Below are 25,899 nucleotides of genomic sequence, written 5' to 3' on the forward strand. Positions count from 1 at the left end.
TGCATTTTCGAGTATTAACTTGATGCTCGCCTGTTTAACGCAGGCACCAATTTTTCTATGAGGAATTCGTCAAAGCACAACGTCATTAAGGTGACGTTTCGAGCATAAGTCTTTTTGATCGGACCAAAATTTATCAAACTGCTGTGGTATATTTACCTTTAAATATTTCCGACTTGATAGCTAACCAAACTATAAAAATCTTCATACGAAGCAGATCTCATAACCCAATAGCTGATCTGTTGTTATACATATACTTAAATCTTTATGACATTAATATATTGGCCGTTTTTTGTTTTAATCGGCAAGAATGTCCTTAACCCTAGCCTGTTCCAGGCGCTCGGTTACTTGGGGAACAGCGCGATAAGGGAGGGGGGGGGGGGAGGGTCCCAAGTCGCCCCAAGTCCCTCCCATTTTTTTCCACGCGCCGTTCTTCGCTCTAGTCTCGTTTTGCGAGCTGCTCCCAACTAACCGAATGCCTGGAACAGGCTAGCAAAGCCCGCGCTCCGAGAGTCTTGCATCGCAGAATAGTTGGTGTATTTGTAGGCAATCAGACTGCACGTTTTCCAACAGTCAGCGTCTGGGTTATGCCTAACCTTCTTTCGGGGAAATACTATAAATTCATCATTTAAACTGAAATTAAAACCTACTATGAACAGCAATTATCGTATCTTATTGTATATAAAATCTGTGAATGAATTTCTGAGAAAATGATGCCAACTGTGAATTAATATATACAGGTACAGTAAAATAATTTATAACATACACCTATGATATAATGCCAAATACAAAGAAACTATTACCTTATAAGTGAAACCTATGCACACAAATAAAGAATTTCGTCATTTTATAGACAATGTCTACTTGTTCGTTTCGCGCAAAGTACGAGGAAAGGCATAGAGGGAAATATAAGGGAACGCGCAGCGAATACAAGGAAAACGCAAAAGAAAATGCACGAGGGAATGCATGTTGAAACCAACGAGAAAACTCATAAGCAAACCCATTGGGAATGTACAGTATTGCGTATAGGAGAAAACGGGAACACCAGCATAAAGCTACGGAAAACGCAAGGGAACTTACGGGGATTACATGGGATAAAACACGAGGGAACGCATGATGTAACAAACGAGCAAACCCATAAGGAAACCCACCGGAGAATGCACAGTGTTGCGTTTAGGGGGAAACGGGAACGCGCGCCAGCATAACAAAACCCACGGGAAAGGCAAGGGAATTTACAGGGATTACATGGGATAAAGCACGAGGAAACGCACGATGTAACGTAGGAGGATACGCACCGGGAAAGTAAGAGGGTCCCACCGGGAATCCATGGAAGAACACGCGAAGTTACTCGGAGCGCAACACACGAGGGGCGGAAGACACGGGAAACGCAAGGGAACGCACGATGTAATGGATGAGTAAACGCATTATGGAAACCACAGCGAATGCAAGCGAAACGTAGGCGGGAACCAACAAGGACCCCATCGACGCAGGGGAGGGAGGGGGCGCAGTGTTGGGTATAGCGGAACGTATGGGAGACTAAGGGGAACACACGGGGATCGCAGGGGGACTGAGCACGAGAAAAATCACGAAAAAACGCGCAGTGTAACAGGCATGGAGACACATGGACGAAGTATAGAGGAGAAAAGAAACAACGGGAACCCATGAGAGAGCGAACGGTGTTGCATTTAGCACAACGTAGAGGAAACGCACGACGGAACGTACAGGCGACGCAACGCCCTTGGGGGACGTAAGAGGAAACACGTGGGGGGAACTAACAGGGAGCACACGATGCAATGGATAAGCAAAGATAAGATAAGATAAGATAACTTTATTTATACACGGTTTTTCCATCAGTCAATTAAGTTACTGGACTATCTACCTATCTAACTAACTACAAAAAATTAATAACAACAAATTCAAATAATAAAAGAAAAGTCTGCTTTTCATGGAGGCCGTGTCTAAAATTTACTTAAAATTTAGATATTACTTTAAACTTTGCCGACTTAATTTAGATTTGAAATCGGCCAGTGAAGATGCTTGTCTTAGATCTATAGGTAAGTTGTTCCACAACTGAGCTCCGCTGTACGATAAACTTTTCTTGAGATAATCAGTTCGAGGTTGTGGAAGAACTAATTTGTTTTCGGTATTCCTTAAACGATAAGCACTAACATCGTCACGATATACGAATCTTGATCTCAGATAATCAGGAGTCATACCATGTAATGTTTCATACATTAGGATAGACTTCTGTTCCAATCTTTGATAATAGAGTCTTCGCCACCCCAGTGTCCGGAACAAATCATCTAAATTACTATCATAGCTCGCAGACATTAGGGTACGAGCTGCGCGGTTTTGAAGCCTTTGCAGTTTTTCGGAAAGGCCCTTATTACAGCTTCCCCACACTACGTTGCAATAATCAAATTGTGGTTGAATAAGGCTATTATAAACTTTAATTAAAATATTAAATGGAGTAAGATGCCGAATTCGTTTAATTGCACCAATGGCACAAGCTATCTTCTTAGAAATGTTTTCAATATGACACTCCCAGTTTATATTTTGATCAACATAAACTCCAAGGGATTTAGCGGAGGTTACTTGTTCTATTGCGTTCTCATTTATAGTAAGAGAGGGACTTTCCGTAAATTGTGATAACTTCTGCCTTGATGCAATAAGCATAAACTCAGTTTTCGTCATATTTAGAGTAAGCTTGTTAGCAGACAGCCATTCGTACACATTTCTCAGGTCGTGATTAAGGCGATAATTTATAATATTGGGTTCCGAATATGTCAGACAGTGTGGTAAGTCAAAAACAGAAGAGGTACCAAAATTGTTCCCTGGGGAACACCACATCTTAGACATTTCGGAGTTGACTTACAAGAATTAATATGACAAATCTGTGTTCGATTATCTAAATAAGAAGCAAACCATTGATGACTGGTCCAACAAACGCACAAAGTTGCGTGTAACGCACACAAAGGGCAACGCAAGACGGAAAACTCCGCATATGCAACAGGAAATGCAAGAGAACGCATTGGGGAGACACGAAAACATGGAGATGAGAACGCATACTGTTACGGACGACAAAAAGCATGGGTGCACGGGGGACAGAAGGGAAGCCACCGTTTTATGGTATGCCCAAGTTCGGATTTTTTGTCAACTGGAAAACCAACAAAATTTTTGGAATTGCTAAGGAGATTGAAAGAACCTTTCAGTGGAAATTCAATTCTGTGAAAATTTCTGACTGCTGAGAATTTGGTCCATTTAAAACAGCTTTAGCACAGCTGCCGGGCATATAGCCACCCGTACAGCGTTCATACAAATCCCTGTCATTTTGCCGCCGCCATTTTTGACCGAGTGGTCATATCGTGAGTCTGGGCACCCCGTGGTAAAAGGAACGTATGCAGGAATGCACAGGATTGTGTGTAGGGAGGGTTCGTAATTTACCGAGACGGGGGGGGGGGGGACGATGATATTTTTGCGGGGGGGGGGTCACGATTTTTTTGAGTATGTTTGGGGAATTGGAGGATTTTGGAGAATTTGTCCAAAAGTAAGGCAAAGTATGTTAGGGTCGATAGGGGGCATCAAAAAATTCCAGTTTGATGATGATTATGATAATAATAATGATGAGGGGGAGAATGCAAGCCATTTTGCAGTTATACACTCAGGTAGGTAGGTAAACTTTATTTATACACGGTGTCAATTCATATTACATTCTCTTCCATCAAGCCGTGTTTTTAGACAACAAATGATTAATTATTACTTAACTTATTTAAATTACCTTACTAAATTAATTATATATTCAAGATTAATACTTAAAACTATTAAAACTAACATTTATCTGGCAGGCAAACACATCTGTAATATTGTAAATTACAAGATTAATATAGGCTGTATAACAGCAGAACTTGAATCTCCACTCCGAAAATAACAACAAAACTACACAAAAGGTACAATATAAGCCAAACTGCGAGAAAAAAGTTTTTTTGCCCTTCAGCCATATGTACCACCTTAACCCACATATGTATACACTGTGGAACTACTCTTAGTGACCTTAGTGATTTTTGGAAAAAAAACCACAATAGCACTGCAATTAAAAATTTGCTAACCTGTATAAAAATGCAAAAACCCTAGAGATTTGCTAAAAGCACAAAAGAACTACAGTGTTCAAATAAAAGATAATCTGCATCATAATTTGCCTAGAAAATTCCACATTAACCTACAAAGGCACATTGGCTAAAAACTGAAAGTGCATGGGGACTTCACAGGCCTGCAAAGAGAGCCAACTCCTCTTTATCAGACCCACTGTAAGCCACAGCTGCATCTCTAAGGAATTTAAGCAATGTATCTTGTGGTATGGCTTCACTTGAAACAAACTGACAGTGGGTTTCTAAAGCATCATACAGTTTCAGTGTCAGTACATTTAATGGTGTCTGACAAGGATCAGGCCTTTCACCTTTTTTACGAACATCTTCTGCACCTCTGATCTTGTGCTTCAGATCAGTAATTTCACTTGTTTGATGTGATTCTTTTATTTTTTCAATAGTTTCTTTCTCGTATGGTGTTAAAATGTCTTTCATGTGCTTTTTTGATATAACACCAACCACTTTTACTTCATTATTGATGCGATGCAATAATGGGCCGCCTGAGTTGCCATGACTGACAGGACAATTTAATATCACCAATGGTGAAATTTCCCCCTGCCCATAGGGTTTAGAAAAGCCTGAAACAGGGCCAGTTACAAGAAGTGCCTTACGTCCAGTGTGAAAAAAGGGATATCCAAAAGAAAAGATTGATGTACCTGGCAACAGTTCATGGTCAGACCTGCACAACTGCAATGGTGTAATTTTACCTATGTTAAGGTCTTTGCAATAAAGCAATGCCAAATCTATACATGTAACTGCTTCAGAGTGAATAACCTCACAGAGGACAGGGTCAATAGCTTGGTTGTAAATATAAACATCTTCACCACTGGCAGGCACAACATGTGCATTGGTGATTACAAAATGCTTTTGAACTATGAACCCTGAACCATGATCAATTTCTCTGATGGTAGTTGCTTCCTTATACTCTCGTTCAATAGCAGCCCTGCATTCCTCAACAGTGATCTTCGGAATACTTTTATAATAATCAGCCTTGTTTTCATAAGCTTTTCGGATTGCCTGAATCTTTTTATCATATTTCATTTGCAATTCAGCAGCCCTGTTTTCATTAACTTTTTGGATTGCCCGAATCCTTTCATCGAATTTCATTTGCAATTCAGCAGCCTTGTTTTCATTAGCTTTTCGGATTGCCCGAATCTTTTTATCATATTTCATTTGCAATTCAGCAGCCCTGTTTTTATCAATTTCACGGTTCCTCTGAATAATCATTTGCAATTCAGCCGCCTTGTTTTCATTAGCGGTGATCCTTTGGTTCATTTCATCATAATCATGCTGTAATTCATTAGCCCTGTATTCATCAACTTCACGGATCGCCTCAATCATTTTTTTATGTTTCCTTTCCAGTTTAACTTCACTGATCCTCTGAATCATTTCATTAAATTCTGGATCCTTAACAACAAGCATCTTGCTATCATAATAATCAAGTGCATGTTTAATATCAGATATCTGATATTTATCTTTGCTAGGATGACACTCGATGGGAAGTATATTTTCATCTCCCTCAATGCTCCCAACAAAACAATCTCTTACTCGGCGCTCTGCTTCATCCTGGGAATATATCCGATTTTTTCTTTCAGGTTCCGTTTGTGTAGCCTTTTTCTTTTGATATGATACATCATAATAAACACATCCATCATGAAAATCAATAAGAATACCCTCATACTTTCCATCAGTCACTTCGACTTGATATTCTGTTTTAATACTCACTCTTTGGTTATGAATGAACTTTCTTAATGTTCTAGTATAAGATCCTGCATCTTCCTCTGGCTCTGGATATTTTAAAACGTGGCGTTTGTCCACACAAACAAGCGCACTGTGAATATCAGAAATGCTATACGGTCCCTCTGGATCTTCCTTAAGACCATTAAAATTAAGCTTTAGTGTTTGTACATCTCCAGGGAAGTTACCAGAATAACAGTCTCTCACTCGGCGCTCAGCAACATGCTTAGAATAACAAGTAGCAGCTGTTGTTCCATTGCAGACTTCTTGATACTCTGTCAAAACATCATTCCTTCGTTTTTTAACTTTCTCTGAGCTTTCTCCTATTTCGACAAATTTTCTCTTGTCAAACTGCTCAAGTGCTTCGTAAATGTCCTTAATGTCATAGTCTTTCTTTTTGTTTCCATTGTGATCTCTTTCTGGAAGAAGAACTGGATCTAAATCCTTGCCAAGACTGTCAAGCGTACGATTGGGTAGCTTACCCCCATAGCAATCCCACAACCTGTTAAGCGCTTTGTTTCTGCTGTATCTTCGAGGTTCTGGTGTTCCAAATGTTGCCACCTTTACACAAGCATTCACAGCTTTCCTTCCCTCAACACCTAAAAGATCGCTCATACTTCAGTGACTTTAACGGTTGAAGGCGAACCGTACAACGCTGGGCAAGATTTCCGCACAGGACCTACATTAATTATGTCCTGTGCGGAAATCTTTCCCAACGCTGTACAACGAGGGAATGAAACACGAGGCTAGCGAGCTGATTGCACAATCGATCGAACTAAATATTTTAATATTTAGTTCAAAACGCAGCTATGCTTTACATCCCTATTCGTACGTAAAGCGCCGAACGACAGGCAAATGCAGGGTCGATGGCAGGGGGCACGGCAGGGGGAGGGGAGGAGGGTATAAGTTGGGGTATAAGCGAAAAGGCAGAATGATGGCCAGCGGTATATAGTGAAACAAGTAGCTACGTCATGTAGGAGTAACGGAATGTCACTAGTTTGTGAAAAATTAGTATGGGTAATCAAATGGTGACGAGTGAAATTAGGAAATAATTTCACGCGCATTTTGTCAAAATTCTAATAATTTCCCGAGCCTTTAGGCGAGGGAAATTACAAGAATTTTGACAAAATGCAAGTGAAATTATTTCCTAATTTCACGAGTATACCATTTGATTTCATATTAATATCATAGGTGACAAATTACGCTTGGAATCTTAGGTTTTTGAATGGTATACTGCATCGCGAACTCCGAGCGTGAAAGCATACATTTTGTTTAAGTTCGCAAGTTTTTTAGTCTTTGAAGAAAACCTTTGTTCGACTCCTTTCTGCTGTTTACAAAAAGTTTCAAATATAGCTGGCTAAGATGAGCAAAATATACAAAGTTTAAGCTTTAAAAACTCTTTTATTCCGAAAGCTAACTACGTTGCCATGGCAATTTTATAATTTCACATGTGAAATTATAAATTAACGTTAAAATTTCACCTTTGATATTAAAAACATAACTCAGAGATTCCAACCCTTTTTGAAGGAAAAAAGGGAGTATTTTTAGCGCTGAAGGTGTGCGCCTCTATCTGGAAGCATGTTCCACCGAGAAATTTTTCCGGCATTTTGACATCATTTCTGAGTTATTATATAAGGTCCTTATTCTTTTCACAAACATTTTTGGTACTTTTCTTTACTTTTGCTACACTCAGATCGCAAAAAGTACTAAAAATTAGCAATTTTTCTCTTGTTTTCAGAATTTCATGATAAATCGGGAGAATCTGATATAAATCAGGAGAGCGGGAGGCAACGCATCAAATCGGGAGACTCCCGATCAAATCGGGAGGGTTGGAATCTCTGAATAACTGAACGCTTTATAGTCTCCCTCGCAGCCGTTTTTAGTGTCGTCCAGGTGTCGTCACGCAACATTCCACCCCAAATGTGAGCAGCCATTTAATTGTGGGGAGGAATGTTTCGCGACGACACTAAAAACGGCTGCGAGGGAGACTAAATGCTTTATAGCCCAGCGACGACCTTCAAACTTGGCGAATAAAAACTTCTGCCAAGCATCTTAACTTTACAATTCATAATTTAAGCGTAGTGAGTCCAGTTCACTAATAAACATATTTCATAATTTGTCTAGAATTCAATTTTTGTAGAAGATATTTGCCGTCGGATTACCATACAAGCATTGTAATTTCTACCTGCTTTGCCTAGTCGTCAAGATGGCGTCGAAAACCATGATAAGGTAACACACCCTCTGTGTTTGATGCCGCGTGATGTAAATGTCACGATACGCCCTATTTGATCTCATAAATTACGTTCACTGTAGTTATCCATGTTCTAAACGAGCAGGGGACTAAGCACGAATTTTAAAAATTGATTAAATTGAAAAATGAACCCTGACATCTGAAAGAGCATCCAAAAATTAGTTTATTTACAAAATTTGAGAGTTATTGGTTTAAACAAATCCTGGATAGGTATCATTCACTTTTAGAAATCGTTAAAATAAGAGGGCCTAGTATGGATTGGAGGTAGGCCTTTCTCGATTATGCTAGCATTTTTTTCGGCATTTTTTGGGAAAACGAGCATTTTTTTCGTTTTTTCTTCAAAAAAGAATTGCTAGCATTTTCTGTCACTTTTTATGACTGTGATCCAGATTTTCAGCACTCAGAACTAAGAAGGATAAATAATCCTAAAGTTTCTCAATTTTGATTACATAATTTGATTGTTTTCTGTTTGTTTCGACTGTTTGTGCGTTGTGTTACTTGTGTTTTTTTTTTTATTATTATTTCTTTTTTTAAAAAAATTAATATTTTTTTTTTATTTTTTTTTTATAAACAAACAATTATTAAGTATCACCTGTTGTTGATATGAGCATATAATGTGAAAGTTTGTACGTTTTGTTTGAAATAAAATAAAGCATTTTTTGGAAATCAAGTGGCATTTTTTAAGGAAATCAGGCATTATTTTAGCATTTTTTTGGCTTTATGCGAGAATTTCTAGTAGCATTAAATGCCAGTTTTACTAGCATAATCGAGAAAGGCCTAATTGGAGGGGACGAGACAGCTGTCCATCCAATCCATACTTAGCTTTCTTATTTTATCGCTTTTTAAAAGAGTACCATGCCTTTGCGTTTAGGCTTTTATAGATTGTGCTAGCATAATTTTTGGCATAATTGGAGCTAAAAAGCATAATTTGTGAAACGAGCACTGCCACGGCATAATTAGCAATTTTTAGCACTTTTTGGAGCATAAATTCATAAAATGTAGTAAATATGGTGTACTTTCTACAGAAATAAATGAAATGTAGGTAGTTTGTTCTTGCAATGCGTGTTTTAGCTATACAATTGTGATTGTTAAGTCGTTGGAGGCATTTTACAAACGGTTTAGAGATGCGAGCAGCTAATTTGGACAGCTGACGGCCGTGATAAACTGCCATAAACACAAATAAATTTACAACAACAGTTTATTTAAAAAACATCATAATTTGGTGTCGTTATTGCGCACCTCTATGTATAGAATCTACGTCATTTTGTGAGCATAATTTCGGAAATCAGAAGCATAATTTGGGAATTCTGGCATAATTTTTGCATAATTTGGCAAAATTTTGAGCACTGCTAGTAGCATAATATGCCACTTTTAGGAGCATAATCTATAAAAGCCTATTTGCGTTTAAACCAATAACTCTCAAGTTTGGTTAAGTTACTAATTTTTGGATGGTCTTTTAGATGACTAGTCCAGTTCCTGAACTCTCCCTTCCGCGCGCCCTTTATAGGGGTTGAATAATGGCGCGAGAAGAGAGAGTCCAGGATAACTGGCATGCGCATGCGCCAGTTTTTCCCCCTGGGGGAACCTTAAGGACTCTCTCTTCCCGTGCCTGGGTTCAAGGGACTGGACTATCAGATGACAGGTCCAATTTTTCAATTCAATCGATATTAAATATTTGTACCCAGTCCCCACTCGTTTCGAACATGGCTAATTTGTAACGATTGACCTCGGCTTGAGTCAACTGATCGTGAGAAATGCTCCATAAAATACTGAATTTTGCATCTTTCGATTGCAAACTTTGATCTACTGTAAGCCAGATAATAGGTAAGTTCACTTACCTTTTATCGTTTGTGTGCGTTAATTCCTCACTGGCCGTCACCGCCCCCAACAAAAGTAAGAGAAAGAGACAAGTGTCTTTAAAGTGAACTTTATTTATTTGGCTTACAGTTGATCAAACTTTGCAATCGCCAGAAGATGCAAACTTCAGTATTTTATGGAGCATTTCTCACGATCAGTTGACTCAAGCTGAGGTCAATCGTTACAAATTACAGTGAACGTATGTCAGAGATCAAATAGCGCGTATCGTGACATTTACGTCACGCGGGCTCAAACACAGAGGGTTGTCTGCCTGTGGTGAGACATCAGGTGAGCCTCTCCAGACTCTCTCTATGGGTACCCACGGTCTTCGTTTTCTTCGCAATTTTTTTCAAATCTTCGGTTTTTTTAAGCAGATTTTCGTTTTTTTTTTTCCCTTGAAATCTGGTCAAATGCCAAAATTCAGAAATTCCAGATATTTTCTGTAGTGTTTACGAGTTTTGACAGGTTTATATTGTTCAATTTGATCACGTGAATTTTGGTCAACTCCAGATCTTCGCTTCAATCTTGAGATCTTCTTTTTTTCGGCGGTGATCTTCGATTTTTTCGGAAATACCCATAGAGAGGCTCTAAGGTCTATCGTTCAAGCTTCACGCGAGCGTGCACATCAAGGCGCGCGCGAACAGTTTTTGTATAGTTTGCACACGAGTGCAAATAACAAACGGTTTTTTGCTCACCCTGATGAAGGCAGTATTGCCAAAACGTCGGTAACATTGAACCGAAACTTCTAGCGTTAATAACAATTTTAATTATGTTATTTCATCACTTCATGCATGATATCAGTTCATCATATATGATGTACCTACCTTAGTCCTGCGGCTTAGTTTGAAATTTTAGTTGAATTGTGCACTTTTTGGTACAAGCGTGAAACTTGGCACAATGAAAGTGGTCACCAACAGAAGTTTTTTTCAGATATAGTGCCAAGCCCGAAAAACACCAGTTTCCATGGAAACTGAAATTTATTAAAATCAATGAAATTTCGTGAAATATTTGTTTTTTCCTGGTTTATAGACAAATACTATTATGTCAGGCAGTGATACCAAGTCGCACGTACAATGAATGAAATGCTGTAATTTAGACTGTTCACAGCCCTCTATATTTTCCTATTTTTCTTCTGTTAGGGGTCATGAATGGTCCCTTAAAATGTCGCAGTGCTCGCAAAATTAAGCTTTTGCTCAGAATGCTCGCAAAATTTTAGTGGGTGCTCGTTTGCTCGTGCTCGCACATTTTTACAAGTTCTCGCATGCTCGGTTTTTTGTAGCCTGCGCCGCCGACGAAACTAAATCCTGACCGGGGTTAAGTTACGTCTGCGGCGCAGGCTAGGTTTTTTGTGGGGTATCTTTTTGAAAAGTGCTCGTTGCTCGCAAGGCTAATTTTTGTCAGTGCTTGCGCTCGCAAAGAAAAACGCTGTGCTTGCATGCTCACAAATGCTCGCAAAGACCATTTGATACCCCTTCTGTTTGCAAACGGCGAACGCTGGGATCGCAGAATGAATCGCGAGAGACCTGGACGCTAGCGCAAAACGGAAGACACGAGGGAGCAGAAAGGGCGGGGAACGAAAAATCTTTTTCCATGCAATAATTTCCTAGTAAATTATTGGTATTAAAAAGATGGTTACAAAATAACAATTGTAATCCTAATTTAAAGCATTCATATCTGTATTTTTGAAATAAATCTACAATAAAAAGTGTATTAAAGCACAATAAGAAGTACTTCTGGGGGAGGGGCCTCTTGGCTCAAAATTTAATCGCTGTTTACTATCTGAAAATAGGAAGTTGGAGTTGGCACTATATCGAAAATTGATTAGTATGTGAATGCTTGTAATCCTGCAAAGTTTGGTGCTTGTATCAAAAATCGCACAATTCAGGAGCTTAGCCGCCGGACTCCCTGCTTCACACTCTATGCCGCTGGCCATCATTCTGCGTTCTGCAAAATACCCTTGGAAATACCCCTGTCGAGCGCCGAACGCTGGATTATAAACAAAACTTGACCTTCTCAACGTCGACGTCAACACTTTTTGTAGTCATAACCCAACTTCCTTCACAGGACCTGTCTCCTTTTCCTCCCTGGTTGCGGCTGGTCACTTGGCCACCCAAAATCTGGGTGGCAAAAAATAAGTTGGTAGGAAGAGGTAACATAAACTAAATGCAAGGCTGATCGGACAGCTAAAAAAAAAAATTTATTGACCAATATTTCGGCTAGACAAAACTAACCTTCTTCAGGGGCTGGAAAAGCTAAGTAAACAAATCTACCATGCCGGAATAAGAGGGTTTAAAAAATTGTTGCCACTCGTCGCTAAAACAGGTAAAAATATTATTTACAAGGCTAAAAAGTTATAAAACTTTAAAAAGAAACCAAACGTTTTCGACTTGTTGTCATCATCAGGGTACAACGAGTCGAAAACGTTTGGTTTCTTTTTAAAATTTTATAACTTTTTAGCCTTGTTAATAATAATTTAGTTCTTGTTTTTCAATTAAATGATGAAAAGTCACGTATTGAATAAGACAGTTCTGACGTATTAAAGTGCACGTTAAAATATTATTAAATGTTTGCAAGCAAATTTTATGCAAAAAAGTGACACCGTGGGCCGCCATACACAAATAGCTCAACCCATGACATATACCATCCCAACAGGACAATCACCCAGTCTCACCCCAAGCCACCCCATAAATTGAAAAAAATAACTCCTGCACGCTTAGCGTGCCTATGTTTTCCCTTAGTTCGAAAGTAGCGACCAAATTCTTTCTATAAAATGAATACAGATCAATTTCTATGGCAGAATAATACATTATCACCAAAAACGTGTACTTTGCCAGTACTCGCAAAGGAAATATAAGCAATTTTATGGTAATTACAAGGTGTTCCTGCTCCTAAACGAATACGTTGACCCCCTTTTTATTTCAAAATTTAACTTCCGTTAAGGTAAACAACCAACTGGCAAAGTTTGGTTGGAAATCTCTGAGCAGTTCTATTTTAAGGGAATTAAACACTTCATATAAAATTTTCTGAAAATGTTTCGCAATGTTCGAAAATCAAGCAATCTGAGTGTTTCGGTCCTTTCTTTGTACTAAAGTTTTGATTTTTAATGTAAAGTGTGCCATTAGCATAAACTAAATTCAACTGGATAGTATTACACTCTCATTGTATTTACATTAATTTTTTCAGTTTGAACTATTTTGCTCAGACTTACATTTGTATTAATTTAAGTCGCGTTAATATTAAATACTTTGATAAACACAATTGTTTCTTTCTCATAACTAGGTAGCTAGCTTGTTTTTACACCCATGGACCATTCCATTTATTAACATCACAAACACATACATCCAATTCACCCGAATACACCTGAATGCATCAAGCTCAGTAGCGAGATGGGTCATCCAGACCAAGCGGTTCGCTAACAGGATTATCCGGTTTTTCATCAGGCTCAGTATCTTGATTGTCCAACTTTATACCGAACTCAGTAGCTTGTCGAAATTTCTCTTCTTCCAGCATAGCTTTTGTCTGGTCGTCGTACTTAGGACCTAACGTCCACAGTTTCTCTAGTTCATAAACCTCTCTTACTTCAGGCAGAAAGAAGTGCACCACAATGTTACCTGCAATACAATGAATTTTGTCTATTTCTGTAAGTTGCATATACTACAGTAGAATGGCAATTTCCCAAACAACCTTCGCTTCCTCAAACCTCCTGATAACTCAAAGCAAAAGTCGTTTTACTTGGATTTCTTTCATTTAGTCGAACGCTGCAGTTTTACTCCCGTTTTCTTGAACTTCCAATTTCTCAAACCAAGTTTCTAAGTTTCGTTTTCCTTAGAGGTTTGAGACCCCTTCCTCCCCCACCCAGGTTGAGAAATCAAGATTCTATTGTACAAGCAGTGAATCTCGAAAAACAGACTGATATATCAGACATTTTGCCCTTTTAGACCCTGAAAAGGGAGGGGGGAAACTTGGTAGTCTAATGGTTCCAAAGTATGTCCGATTCTAACTTTGTGTTTGAGCACTTTGGCAATTATTTTCGTGTTACGTTCTTTGGCAAGACACTTTACCCAGATGGCCTCTTCTTTCGAGCAAAAATTCTTCAGGCTCAATGGGATGAAAATTGGCCCTCTCCTTTTTTGCAAAAATTTAAGTCCCAAAGGGCCAGAAAAAATTTTGGGACTCCAACTTTTTAGCCAATCTGGGTCTGTCACTGATCAAGTGTATCACTGGGTACCTATTGGTAACTTGTAAATTAAGCCTAATTATCTTTGAAATGCAAATTTCTTTTTGATAGTAAGCACCTCCCACTTTAAAACTAATATCCCCCTTAAAAATAGGTATTTTTTCGTTTGTCTCATGTGATGGAGATCGCGACGTTTCGACTGCACACTGCTAGTCTTCATCAGGCGATAAGGTCGACTGGTTTGTGCGTGAACTTATAAAGCACGCTGCCATACTCTACCACGATGAATAACCACAACTTTTTTTTATAATATCCCCCTTCTTCTTGGCTTTAAACCAGAATTTTGGTGCAAATAAATGAATGAAAGATACATATGGGGCTTATTCCATTTTTTTGCTAACAAATGAACCTTTGGCTAAAAATACATCATTTTAAAAAAATACCGTAAATTTGTCTCTCTAACAAATTCAGCTTCTTTTTTGCCAATTTACGATACTACCTGTAAGAATTTAGCTTGACTTTTCTTACCTATATCCAAAGCTACCCAGTGGTCACTCTCCAATCCCTCTGCAACAACACGCCCATCTTTTCCAATGCCCTGTAACACTCGACCTCTGAACTGCGATGGACATGCACATACAAAAATCAAATCTTACAATAATAATACCTAGCTCCTGGTTTTTTGTACTAAAGAAACTGGGACAAGCTCCATTTTTTAAATTAACTATTAATTTTGACCCTAGCACTAGACTGTCCACAGCCTCTATTTTTCAACGCAAAAAAAGTGGGAGCCCTTGCGTCTCCCATTTTGCGCTGGCATCCAGCTCTCTCGCCGTTCTTTCCCGCGCTCATTCCATAGAAAAAATATGAAAAATAGAGGGCTGTGAACAGTCTACCCTAGCACAGTCTTATAAACCTATGTGTACACATGTACAATGTAGGAATACATCATTTTGAATGCAAATTCTTTCTAAAGCAGGGTGCTCATTTGGAGACCAGGGCAGCAAACACCCACCCAAAAACCCAAGTACCACCCCACCCGGCCAGGGATGGGAGAGGGGCGGGCTGCCTGTGAATTGGCTGAGAGCCACCTGCCTTGCCCAGGTAGTGATGCGTGTGATCCACACATCACGACATCAATATCTCGGTTATCCATCTTAGTCCTGGCTTATTATCCAGTCCATAAGCACCTCATATCTACCTACCAGTTGCTCCAGGTTCTTTGCCATTGCCCGAATATGTCTTGTTGATACACCGCTTACAACCACAAAGTAATCAACATAATTTTGCCTGATTCCACTAGTTTTGATCACACAAATATCTACAGCGCTCTCTTTTTTTAGGAAGTCTACAAGATCCTGTATATTCATGTAACCATCTTCATCAAATGTGTACTCTGCAACAGCTGAGCGAACCTTCGAACGAGGCTGTATGCTCAAAATCTCGCCATCTTTCTCGTCGAAGAAGCCTGAATTGAAATCAGAAACGTTCGCCGATTCGTCCTTTAGATTGTCTCCTGATTCACCAGTTGATTTACGACAGTTTGTAGTATTTAGGCCTCTATAACAAAGTTGAAAGGATCTTTTTTCGAGTTTATCAAAAACCTTGATAACACAAGGCTCACGGCTTTGAGTGACTCCGTGATTCTTTAAAAGCCCTGATGAACAAATCCGAACGCACAACGACGCAGTGATGGATGACAACGTTCTAGCTTGACGAAAAAGTGCAGAACTTTGGGATAACATGACTTGAACAGTTAAAATAAAACCAGAAAACTACCTCATGCCCTCATGCACGTACATAAACATCCGCCATCTTGTAACCTCGTTTCAATGTAGCAAATTTTTGTACGAAGTGCAGACTGGGGTGGGTACGGATGGCCTTCGTGGGGCCGGGGCAAAATAACGTAGGCGGTTTTTTTTGCCAGTACCCATTTAAACACCGAGATAGAGAGAGGCTCTGTGAGTAAAGTGATCTTTCCAAAAACACAGCACAGTGACCCTTAGCCAGGGCTCAAACCCAAACCTGTCTTGATACTAAGTCCAGTGGATGCCAACCCCACCCCGCCCCCCATCCCCCAAAAAATCCAAATCTCGTGGACCCCCAAAAAGGCAGAAATGAGAAGCTCCGTCAATTTAAGGTGGCTCGTAGTAGTTTAGATGTGCCTGTCTTTGGCATTCTATTGCTGCTACACCTGTAATGTTCAGGTTTAACTTTTAGAACATCCTTGTAAAGGTTTTACCAATAAACAAATTGGAGTCACTGTGACGTCAAAATTCGTTGCCATGGCAACTACAAAAGTAATCAAAGATACCTTATTTTTAACCATTTGAGGCTAATAACTCTAAAACTAGACGGTAAAAGTTTTTATTTTTCATATATTTTTGTCTAAAGGACAAAATAAACAATCTGACAATTTTTTAAAAAAATCTGTCAGAAATAGCTCCGAATCCTTTTGACAGATTTCTTTAAAAATTTGCAAAAATGTTTATTTTGTCAGTCGGATAAAAATATGTAAAAATGAAGAACTTTCACCGAGCAGTTTTTGAGTTACCGGTATTAGCCTTGAAAGGTCCAAAATAGTGCATCTTTAACCTCATATGACGTTGCCATGGAAACAGATTTTGACGTCACTATGACCTCAAATTGTTTATTGGTAAATGTTGTTTACGTTTGTGCTCAAAGATTTTCCTTAACCTTATTGGTATAGCTGTGATAGAATACCAAAGACGGGCATGTCTAATTCTGAAATATTCAAAGTCCTCCCAAAATCGGTCAAAAAAGTGTACTTTACACTCTTATTTGTATCTGGAAGATTTGGTGACCCATACAGAAGCCAACTGAGGAGATTCACTCTGCTTGTCCACAAGAGTTTATGATGGCATATAGGTGTAACCATTAGCCAACCACGTCTTCTCTTAGTAGCTTGCAAACACAGTGGAGGGGGACAGGGGGGGCCGGAGTCCGGGAGAAAAGGGGCGGGAAGCGGGAGGAGAGAGGGCAGGAAGTGGGATTCTTAAGGTGGCGGGAACCGGGAGAAAACGAGTGAAATTTCGTCACTTTTCATTATATTTCACAATAGACATGGAACAAACAGGAGAGAACAGCTACGGAAAGGGGCGGGAGGCGGGAGTAAAAGGTACGGGAAGTGGGAGTAAAAGGTACGGGAAGGCCGGAGGTTCAGACCCCCCTGTCCCCCCCCCCCCCCAATACAGCCACTTCTCACAGTTCCTGGGCAGTCTGCTGTATTTGCAGGCGGACTTCAACCATGCAAGCAAAATTATCAGGACAATAATTATTGGAAATAAATAGTTTAATAATTGTCATAATTAATATTTTTTTATACAATACATTTTTACAAGCTTTATACTTCACATATAAATTGCGGTTCAGTCATCTTACAGTAATGATGCAAAATAATTTGATATCTTATAAGTAATTGATCCAAAAATGTGGCAAAACAAAATATTTTAGAAGCCAAAGCAAACACCACAAAACTATTAAACATCAGCAAGCTAAATTCTGGACTGTTTTCAGCCTGTCTTTTTTCCACAACTTAACGGTATTGTTAAACATGGCTTGTTTTACTAGTTTTAAAGTGTTTGGAGTTTTTCACTACTTGGCAAAATACCTATTTAAAAAAGTGGGAGGATCTTTTTTTAACATCCCAAAAACGATTTATTTCTGCCTTTCTTCTTCACAATCAGTGATTCTGGAAGTCAGGCTGGTTTTTCTTTTAAAGAAATGTTTTTAATTCATGTGGCTAAAGCAAACAGAAAAATTAAGAGTCTTTTTACTCTCCATTCATCTTATTCAGGTCTAATTCCAATTGAAAGTGTATTGCTCCACCAAGAACTAAGCTGAAAATCTGCCAGTTAGGGACAGACCATTTTAAAGGGAGGGGGGTATTTACAAGAATTTTCTTGAGGATAAGTGTTTTTTTTTGCACCATCCACTCAAAACAATAATGATCTGTCCCTTAACAAAATAAAAGTTACCGGTATCCTTTAAACAAACAAAGATAATTATAATTATTATTCTTAAAAAAATATATCAAATTAGTAATGAAAGAAAAATAAAGAACAAATCTTTAACTTAGTATGAAATAATAAAGTTGTTGATAAGTTGATTTGTGAAAATATTTAACAAATGTACAGCATAATGACTTGATTTCGTGCCAAGGATACAATTTCAGATTGCAAAGTCTGAGGCACAGCCTACAGGGCAATAATTGATCAAAATTTTGTCTTGTTCTGCATGATTTGGGTAAAATGAGCTGTTCTCAACTCAAAAATACCGACCGGTAAACTTATAAACTTGGTAAATTTTAATCATATCTGGAGTACTTCAGACCTCTCAACCTCAAAGAACTGGAAATCTGGAGATCGAGGTTAAAAAACCGGGAGATTCAAGTAAAAACCGGGAGATTAATCAACTGACGAACAAAAATAACTAAAACCAGGTGCTAATTAAGAGAAAGAGTTTTTTTCCTGTTTTAGCAACACAAAAATTAACGTTATTTTCACGACTTGTGTCTTCTATATATGGTTATCGATTGTGTGTCTAGCGAACAAACTAATGAAATACCTTTGCTGGCTACGGATATACACAGAATTGGCGCAAGACAATCGCCTTAGTAAGCCAAAAATGACATTATACAAGAAGTTGTATCCTTACAGCTTGTGACTCTGTTTATCATAAGATTTTTCTGTCTTGTCGTGAGACCGTGAGATTGAACTAAAAATCGTGAGTCTCACGGCAAAACCGTGAGACTTGAGAGGTGACTGGTACTTCTAACTTGTGGAAGTGGGCTATACATTTTTGGTGTGGTTCCAGAAAACACTGGGGTGGTATGGATATTTTCTGGAACAACAAATTGCAATAATAAAAATTTATTATTATTATTGGTGCTTGTATTAGAATAGGGGTGCTTTAAGATGAATTCCAGTCCGTACTGCGCAATCTCGGCTGCAATGTTTATGTGAGCCTTACACGAAGGTTTGTTTGCAAGCGAAACTAAAAATTCCGCGACAAACTTACCTTTTTCTTCATTATTAACGCCAGATATCCTTGCATAACAAATAATAACGAGTAGAAGAACCTTGACGCTATTTCAAACAGACGTTTCAGCTCATCGGAAATTCTTGAAAGAAACGAACTGTAATGGCGGACTAAAAAACTTTATGTATGCTGTCACCGAGTTTCAACGAATTCAAAACGAAAACGAAAACAAACCCCGAGTCTGCGCAGTACGGACTGGAAATCAGCTTTAATGTAGAGACAAAAATAAATCATTTGTTTGACAAAGGGAGCTAAATGGAACGGGGTGGAATTGTCAGATCATTACAGTACATATTTATGAAAGCTGAAATAATCTCTATACATGTTGTGTACACTGGCTTGCTTTTACCAATAACCTGAAATTTATATCCTTATAATTATTTATTATAAATAAATGTGTTGCTTCTTTATTTTTATGAGGCAAATCTCTTTGTCCACTCCTTTGCCATCCTGTCATGTTCCTGTCTGTTTGTCATGTACTGGTTTGCTATGCTGGCAACAAGTGGATCAACTAAATAAAACAAGTACATACCAGCAGTTAGTTGTTGTGTTTTATGTTCAGGGAAAAGAGACTGGCCAAGTGGCCAAAGTTCTGGTCAAAGAAATCGAATGGATAACATTAGACAATGGAAAATCACTATACTGACGACAAGTGGATCAACTAAAATAAAACAAGTACATACCGGCAGTTAGTTGTTGTTTAATTGCAGGGTAAAGAAATACTGAGGTCAAGTCGTCAAAATTATAATCAAAGAAATCAAATGGATAACACTAGACAATGGAAAAATCACTATATCCTGCCCCCCCCCCTCCCCCATTCAAATCATATCCCTCCTAAAATCCCTTCAAAATCGACAACATAGAAGGTGGAGGTGGGGGAGGGACCCCCAGGGGGGGAGGTAATCCAGCTTGTAAATGGCAGGGATGATCGAATGGAGGCAAAACTCAGGACCCAAAAAAATCCCTAAGTCTTCCGACATTACCCAAAAAAATCCCTGGACCAAAAAATAACCCCCCAAAAAATCCCTTGTCAAATTACCCCTAAATTGCCAGGAGGGGCAATAATATAACACAAAGAAAACCTTAAAAAATTGAACGCTCTTGTTTGTTTATTCATCATACCATAAATACACCAAGGCCGTGCCAAGGCAGTTTAGTTCGTTTTTTAATACCCAAAAAAATACCCTATTTAAATCAAGTCACCCAAATAAATAGTTGCCAAATTTTCCAACCCAAAAAAATCCCAAAATCAAAAATTTCAAACCCAAAAAAATCCTTCAATCATCCCCATCATTTACAAGCCGGAGTGCCCCCCTGGGGCGCTGGATTATAGGCCTAGGGTGCAGCAAGACTACGGCATGTGAGATAACAGATTGAAGGTGGGAAGCAAGATTTCAAGGTCCTGTGAACTGGAAGGAAAACAGTTTTGCAACATGGTTAATATTATTTTTCACTAAAAAAGCACAAATTTAAGAGGCCGGAGCCACTATGGGAGGGACAAAAAGCAGGAACACAGACCCCTTACCCCCCTTAACCCCCATACAGAGTTTGTGTGATGATATGTTACCTGGATTGCAGTCAGTAAGAAGTGAGCAAACTGAGAGGAGAACTTTAGAGATGGTAAGAGCTGGGCTCCAGTTATCTTTTAAAATATCCAGACAAATCACACCCTGCAACAAGAATGATGGGCTTTATTAGTTCTGAGCTTAAACATATTAAATATTTCCCTGTAGGATAATTAAATAAATAACACTTTGTTTAATACCATAGGTTCATAAGACATGCAGACAGACAGACAGACAGACAGACAGGCAAAGTTAAGGTCTCTCTGCAGACTTACATCAAATTTGAGGTCTGCAATGCATGCACAAAAATTCACAATATTATTTTACATCTTACTTACTTGGCTGTTTATGTTACAATGGTAAATCCTGGTTCTAAAGGTAACCTAAAGACAGAAATGAAAAGAAACAAAATTACAATTATCAAAATTGCTTCATTGTGCATATCAAAGTGTGTGCTGGCAGAGCTGCCACAAGCCTGTTGGAACATGAAATTTTCATATTTTTAGTTTCAAGCCAAAAAACCTTAAATTATACAGGTTGAACCTAGTACCATCCATAAGTGGACAGCCTTGAGACCAAAAGTGTCTGCTTATGGAAGGTGTCTAATGGCACTCACGGTGGTCTAATGGTTGGTGTGCTGGACTCGGGATCGAGTCGTCTGGTTCAAGCCCTGGCTGGTCATGGGGTCATTGTACGTGTTGTGTTCATGGGCAAAACACTTTACTCTCATAGTGCCTCTCTCGACCCAGGTGTTTAAATGGGTACTGGTGAACTAATGCTTGGGGGTATTCATGCGACGGACTATAGTATACCTGCCAACTTTTTCTGGGCAAAGGGCGTGAGATCTTTATCCTGAGAGTGCCAGGATTTCCGAAGACAATACAACAATGTGGGAAGTTTTCCAAAGACGTCCGAAGTATTCCAAAGACGTTCCGAACATCCCAGTGTGTGGACATGTTTTGCTAAACACGACTTCGGTCCCAATGCTTTTCTTGTCAAAATTTTGAGATTTCAGGGGAAAATATCAGTTTTTCGTTTCAGTTTTTCATTTCTCACATTGCTTTGAGTTTACATATTTTTGGAAAGTATGTCGGTTATGATTGTAATAATTCACATTTTTTTACTAGGGGTAAGAAATTGGTTTGTAAGCGTGGTTTGGCGTGAGAGTTGGCAGGTATAGTTTAACTGTATGATAGATTGAGCTCTAGGAGAGATCTCAAGATTCATTCTGGATTCATTTCTAACATTATAAAAGGCATTAAAAGCTGATTGGCAGAAACCTTTTCTATATCAATTTGCTGTGTTTACCAACTATGAGAAAACAGCTATTATTTATTTGAGAAATTTAAATACATTTACCTTTGGTGGTTTAAAAGGATAATCCGATGTGAACTGAATATCGAGGAAAAATACTCCTCCTTCATACACTGATCCTGGAGGACCAAGAATCGTTGAGTGCCACTCATACAGATTGTCTCCTTTGGGACCCGCACTGGAAACAAAAAAAAATCAAAAATCAGCCAGTTACACTGAATTTTAGCATTTAAACTATCTGATTTGTACCTAATTAAATCCTTCTAAATAACTTGACATGTCAAGCACAATAAGCAACTTATACATGCTAATGCTCTTATTTTCATGAGGATTTTTTTGAAAGAGATGAAATAAAGATGTTGATATGTTACCTACAAGAGATTATTGATAGCAATTTTCATGAAAATTATAATACCTCCAAATTTTAGCATAGGGTAGAGGTACAAAAAGTTACAAACTTAATTGTATATTTTGGTTTGGTTTAGACTTGAAGCAGATTTTACACCTAAGCACTAGTTCGGAAATCATTTTATCTGGAGTTGAACTGTGATACAGTTAGGGACCAGTCATTATTTATGTAGAGGGGGGGGGAGGGAAAAAAGAAGGGGGGGGTCAAGGCTATTTCAGAGTGGCAAGAGGGGGGGGCTAAAATTTTTTATAAAGAAGTTTAGGGGGGGATCAGCAGTTTGAGGTGGGTAAAACAGTTAAGTAGAAGAGTGCAAACACTATAAGTGAAACAGTGACGCTAAATTGTACAATTTTATGCTATTTCTATTGTTTTCTTTTGTTTAAACTCCACTAATTATGTACAACTTTTATAGTGATTTGTATTTTACAGAAATACTGTTTGCACTCTAAACTCCATTGTTATCTCAAATTTTAGTTAAATATTAAAAGAATCCAGACCTATCTGCTTTAATATCTGGTTTGACTGAAATTATTTCTTTTTACAAAATGATTATCACTGCAATAGCCCAAGAAGTAATAAAACATGATATAACAACAAGAAAGTAGTTCTTTTACACTTTAGGAAAATCATTGGAAAAGATTATATTTTGCATGGTTATTACATTTGTGTTCACCATGAGAGCATAATTTGTAAAAACTATCACTTTTCCAAAGTTGAGGAGTTAATAATTGAGGTATGTTTACTATACACATAACTCGTCCAAAATTTGCCCTATTGCTGGAAGAGTATCCATAGCAAAGAAGCCTTGGCTGACTAAGTGTTGATCCAGCCTTTGTGCATCACAACAAGTGTGCAATTAAGATTGTATGTAACATGCATTTAATAATTACTTAAGGCATATAAAGAAGATATGAGGTGAGGGGGGGGGGGGGTCATAACGTAAATATTGAATAAAGAAGGGGGGGTCACTTGCTACTTACATGGCCTGGAGGAAGGGGGCCTTACAGAAATTTTGACCTTTCCAACATATTTTTCCCTCCCCCCCCCTCTACATAAATAATGACCGGTCCCTTAGCGATTAGCCTGAGCCAATTTCTCTAACAATATTAAATACATCTAATTAAAATAATTCAATTGAATCAAAACACAATTGAATTTTTAAGGTCAGGATACAAATTAATAAAACTTCTGTCAATTAACTCCTTATCAGGAAGGTCATTTAAAATTTAAACATCTGAACTTCCAAAACTATACATGTGGAAAATTGTAGATAATTTCATAAGCTTATGATATAATTTTAATTTTCTTAACAAGAATGTATTTGTAAATATGCTGCAAAGTAATAGAATGATATTAATCTGTGTACCTTACTTTTCAAATTCAATTTCAAGTGACTTTAGTGCTTTGTTTTTGATCTCATTTTAACCCACACATAATTAAAATTCTTTTCACATCACAAACATCCCACGTGGTTTTAAAGTTCAGACGCATTTTTGTCCGCAATATAATTTAGCTGCAATATCCCGCTAAATACCTTATAAAGGTAGAACTAATCCGAATTCCTACGGCTCAATTTATTGTAAGCTGATCAGTCATGTCTGCTCAAATAGACTAACTTGTAAACAATCAACATGAATTCTCCTGTGCACAGCTATTGTTCTTGCGCAAACAAACCGGAAAATAGCGACCGGAATTTTAATATGAAGCAAAATCCTTCGTTTTAAAACTCTCAGCAAATCTTTCTTACCTGCAGTTTGGTGGTGGATCGAGTGATATCTCGGCCAGTTCTCGCTGAATCCTGTTAAAAAAACACAAATCAAATAATAAAGTTGGCAAAGAGGACAATTGCAATGTACATAGTGTTTGGATAACGGGACACGATCGTCCTTCCTAAGTACATGTACAGGAAATCGGCGATATATCGGCCATCCATGGCACAAATGACGCTATAAGAAGTTGAAGATGTAGTATAGTCAAGCCTTTATAACATCTGTTTTTCTGGGACTGATTAAACTAAACGATTCTTTTAGAACGATGAGTTCAAAGATTACTCTTACGACGGTTTACAGGGGGTTCACACACTCTCGCCACCCGGCACAATCTCGGTTTCAAAATTAAACTTATCGCGATTCCCCTTGAAAATCTGCTTTACTATAAAATAATCTACGTACTTGGTAGCTTTTATACACATCTAAAAGCGACATTAAATATTTTTTTATTGACGATCCTTTACCTCTTTGCGGCCCCGCTTGTCTTTGGTGGTCTGCTGGGTGCGATTTTAATTTCCTTGCGGATTTGCGTTGGCCGGCTTCCATCGACGTTTCGTCGTTCCTCGTTAACCGGGCCTGGTAAGCTTGCTGTATCTTGATCAGACATTTTCAGGGCAGTTGACCTGGAATTAAGGATTTTTAGTGTTCTTAAAGATCTCAGAAGATTACAGAGATAACCAGAGAACATTCTGGACAACAAGAAGGGGCGGTATTCTGTTCCCATATCAGTCACAGCGGGTGATCGTAAAATGCATGGCAGACCGACTACTAAACTTCTGATTTGTTTCATATTAAGCAAGATATTGCGACCAGGATTGTATAAATCAGAAAAATATACTATAAAAGATCTTATCTGGGTGTACGATTGATAAGGGTGGCATGTATAAAGGCAGAAGAGGAAAAAACTACATGGGTTGAAATGAGACCCCCGATGCGGCAAGCCGAACAAGAAGTGGTCAAGTGTACGCCTACATTGGTTTTCCTTTTCGTTCGCGAAAACGAAAGCCGCAATCAGACTAAATAATATACTTACGCATTCAGTATAGACTGAAGAATATCTCAGCTCAATATGAGAGCAATGCCTTGTTTAGATGAGCAAAGAAACGACTTCAAAGTTAAGCAGATCGAAGCAGCTGGCAAGGTTTTGCGGTTGAGTAGTGGGCCTCTCTCTTGTGTCTCGGTAGCTTCTTTGTAATCAAGACAGTTTGATGAAATTAATACGCCACCGAGACAAATTATACTCCTTGAATTGAAGAACTGTTGTGATTAATTCTGTTCCCCTTGTTTCTTGGCCAAATCTTGTTTCTTGCAAGTGAAGAATTAGGGATGTATCTTGCTCCTTTGCCCGGCTGACAGCAATGTGATTACTATTCAATCCACTCCAGACGTCTTCAGTAGCATTAATCTGATGTTTTGTTAAATTAAAGGCAAATGCCCACAGCAAATTAACAAATGACGTTCTAAAGAAACACTCAGTAATTTAACCTTCTAGCAGCCTAAACTATTGGACTAAAACCGAAATAACTTGAAGACAAATTTCACGCAGCCTTCGCATTCAGAAGTGATATCGAAATTGTGTATCGCAGAACAAAAGACAGCTCTCCCTTGGGAATAGCTACT

At 38.5% G+C, this 25,899-nt stretch overlaps 3 protein-coding genes across 4 annotated transcripts; all 3 read right to left on the reverse strand.

Moving 5' to 3' along the window:
* Positions 1–3,671: 3,671 nt before the first annotated feature.
* On the reverse strand, positions 3,672–6,686 carry LOC144630654 (uncharacterized). The gene has a single exon (XM_078489020.1). The coding sequence runs from the start codon at positions 6,489–6,491 to the stop codon at positions 4,257–4,259; it is 2,235 nt and encodes a 744-aa protein (XP_078345146.1). The 5' UTR covers positions 6,492–6,686; the 3' UTR covers positions 3,672–4,256.
* Positions 6,687–12,873: 6,187 nt separating this feature from the next.
* On the reverse strand, positions 12,874–15,975 carry LOC144629882 (uncharacterized). The gene is made up of 3 exons (XM_078488126.1): positions 15,367–15,975; positions 14,690–14,780; positions 12,874–13,595 (listed from the first exon to the last, which is right to left on the reverse strand). Exons 1-3 carry the CDS (start codon positions 15,904–15,906, stop codon positions 13,360–13,362), a joined length of 867 nt encoding a protein of 288 aa, XP_078344252.1. The 5' UTR covers positions 15,907–15,975; the 3' UTR covers positions 12,874–13,359.
* A 3,657-nt stretch (positions 15,976–19,632) lies between these two features.
* LOC144631210 (ubiquitin-conjugating enzyme E2 E3-like) lies at positions 19,633–25,899 on the reverse strand. Of its 2 annotated transcripts, none has more exons than XM_078489625.1 (7): positions 25,313–25,899; positions 24,744–24,902; positions 24,258–24,308; positions 22,147–22,279; positions 21,126–21,170; positions 20,790–20,892; positions 19,633–19,733 (listed from the first exon to the last, which is right to left on the reverse strand). In XM_078489625.1, the coding sequence occupies exons 2-7, from the start codon at positions 24,884–24,886 to the stop codon at positions 19,636–19,638; spliced, it is 573 nt and encodes a 190-aa protein (XP_078345751.1). In that variant the 5' UTR covers positions 24,887–24,902; positions 25,313–25,899; the 3' UTR covers positions 19,633–19,635. The 2 variants fall into 2 exon arrangements, with proteins under 2 accessions (XP_078345751.1, XP_078345752.1); XM_078489626.1 differs by having other exon boundaries at positions 19,633–19,883.

This window comes from Oculina patagonica, chromosome 11 (genome assembly GCF_052425735.1).
Source record: "Oculina patagonica isolate OP01 chromosome 11, crgOcupat, whole genome shotgun sequence".
Classification (NCBI taxonomy): domain Eukaryota; kingdom Metazoa; phylum Cnidaria; class Anthozoa; order Scleractinia; family Oculinidae; genus Oculina; species Oculina patagonica.

Excerpts from the sequence above, each read along its gene's own strand:
- LOC144630654 (XM_078489020.1), bottom strand. The coding sequence starts at position 6,491 with ATGAGCGATCTTTTAGGTGTTGAGGGAAGGAAAGCTGTGAATGCTTGT.
- LOC144629882 (XM_078488126.1), bottom strand. The coding sequence starts at position 15,906 with ATGTTATCCCAAAGTTCTGCACTTTTTCGTCAAGCTAGAACGTTGTCA. Across the intron at positions 14,781-15,366 it reads CAAAGAACCTGGAGCAACTG|TTCAGAGGTCGAGTGTTACA; the intron begins GTAGGTAGATAT and ends TGTCCATCGCAG. Across the intron at positions 13,596-14,689 it reads CTGGGTAGCTTTGGATATAG|GTAACATTGTGGTGCACTTC; the intron begins GTAAGAAAAGTC and ends ATTGTATTGCAG.
- LOC144631210 (XM_078489625.1), bottom strand. The coding sequence starts at position 24,886 with ATGTCTGATCAAGATACAGCAAGCTTACCAGGCCCGGTTAACGAGGAA. Across the intron at positions 24,309-24,743 it reads ACAAGCGGGGCCGCAAAGAG|GATTCAGCGAGAACTGGCCG; the intron begins GTAAAGGATCGT and ends TTTTTTTAACAG. Across the intron at positions 19,734-20,789 it reads TCTTACTGACTGCAATCCAG|TTGATCCACTTGTTGCCAGC; the intron begins GTAACATATCAT and ends TGTTTTATTTAG.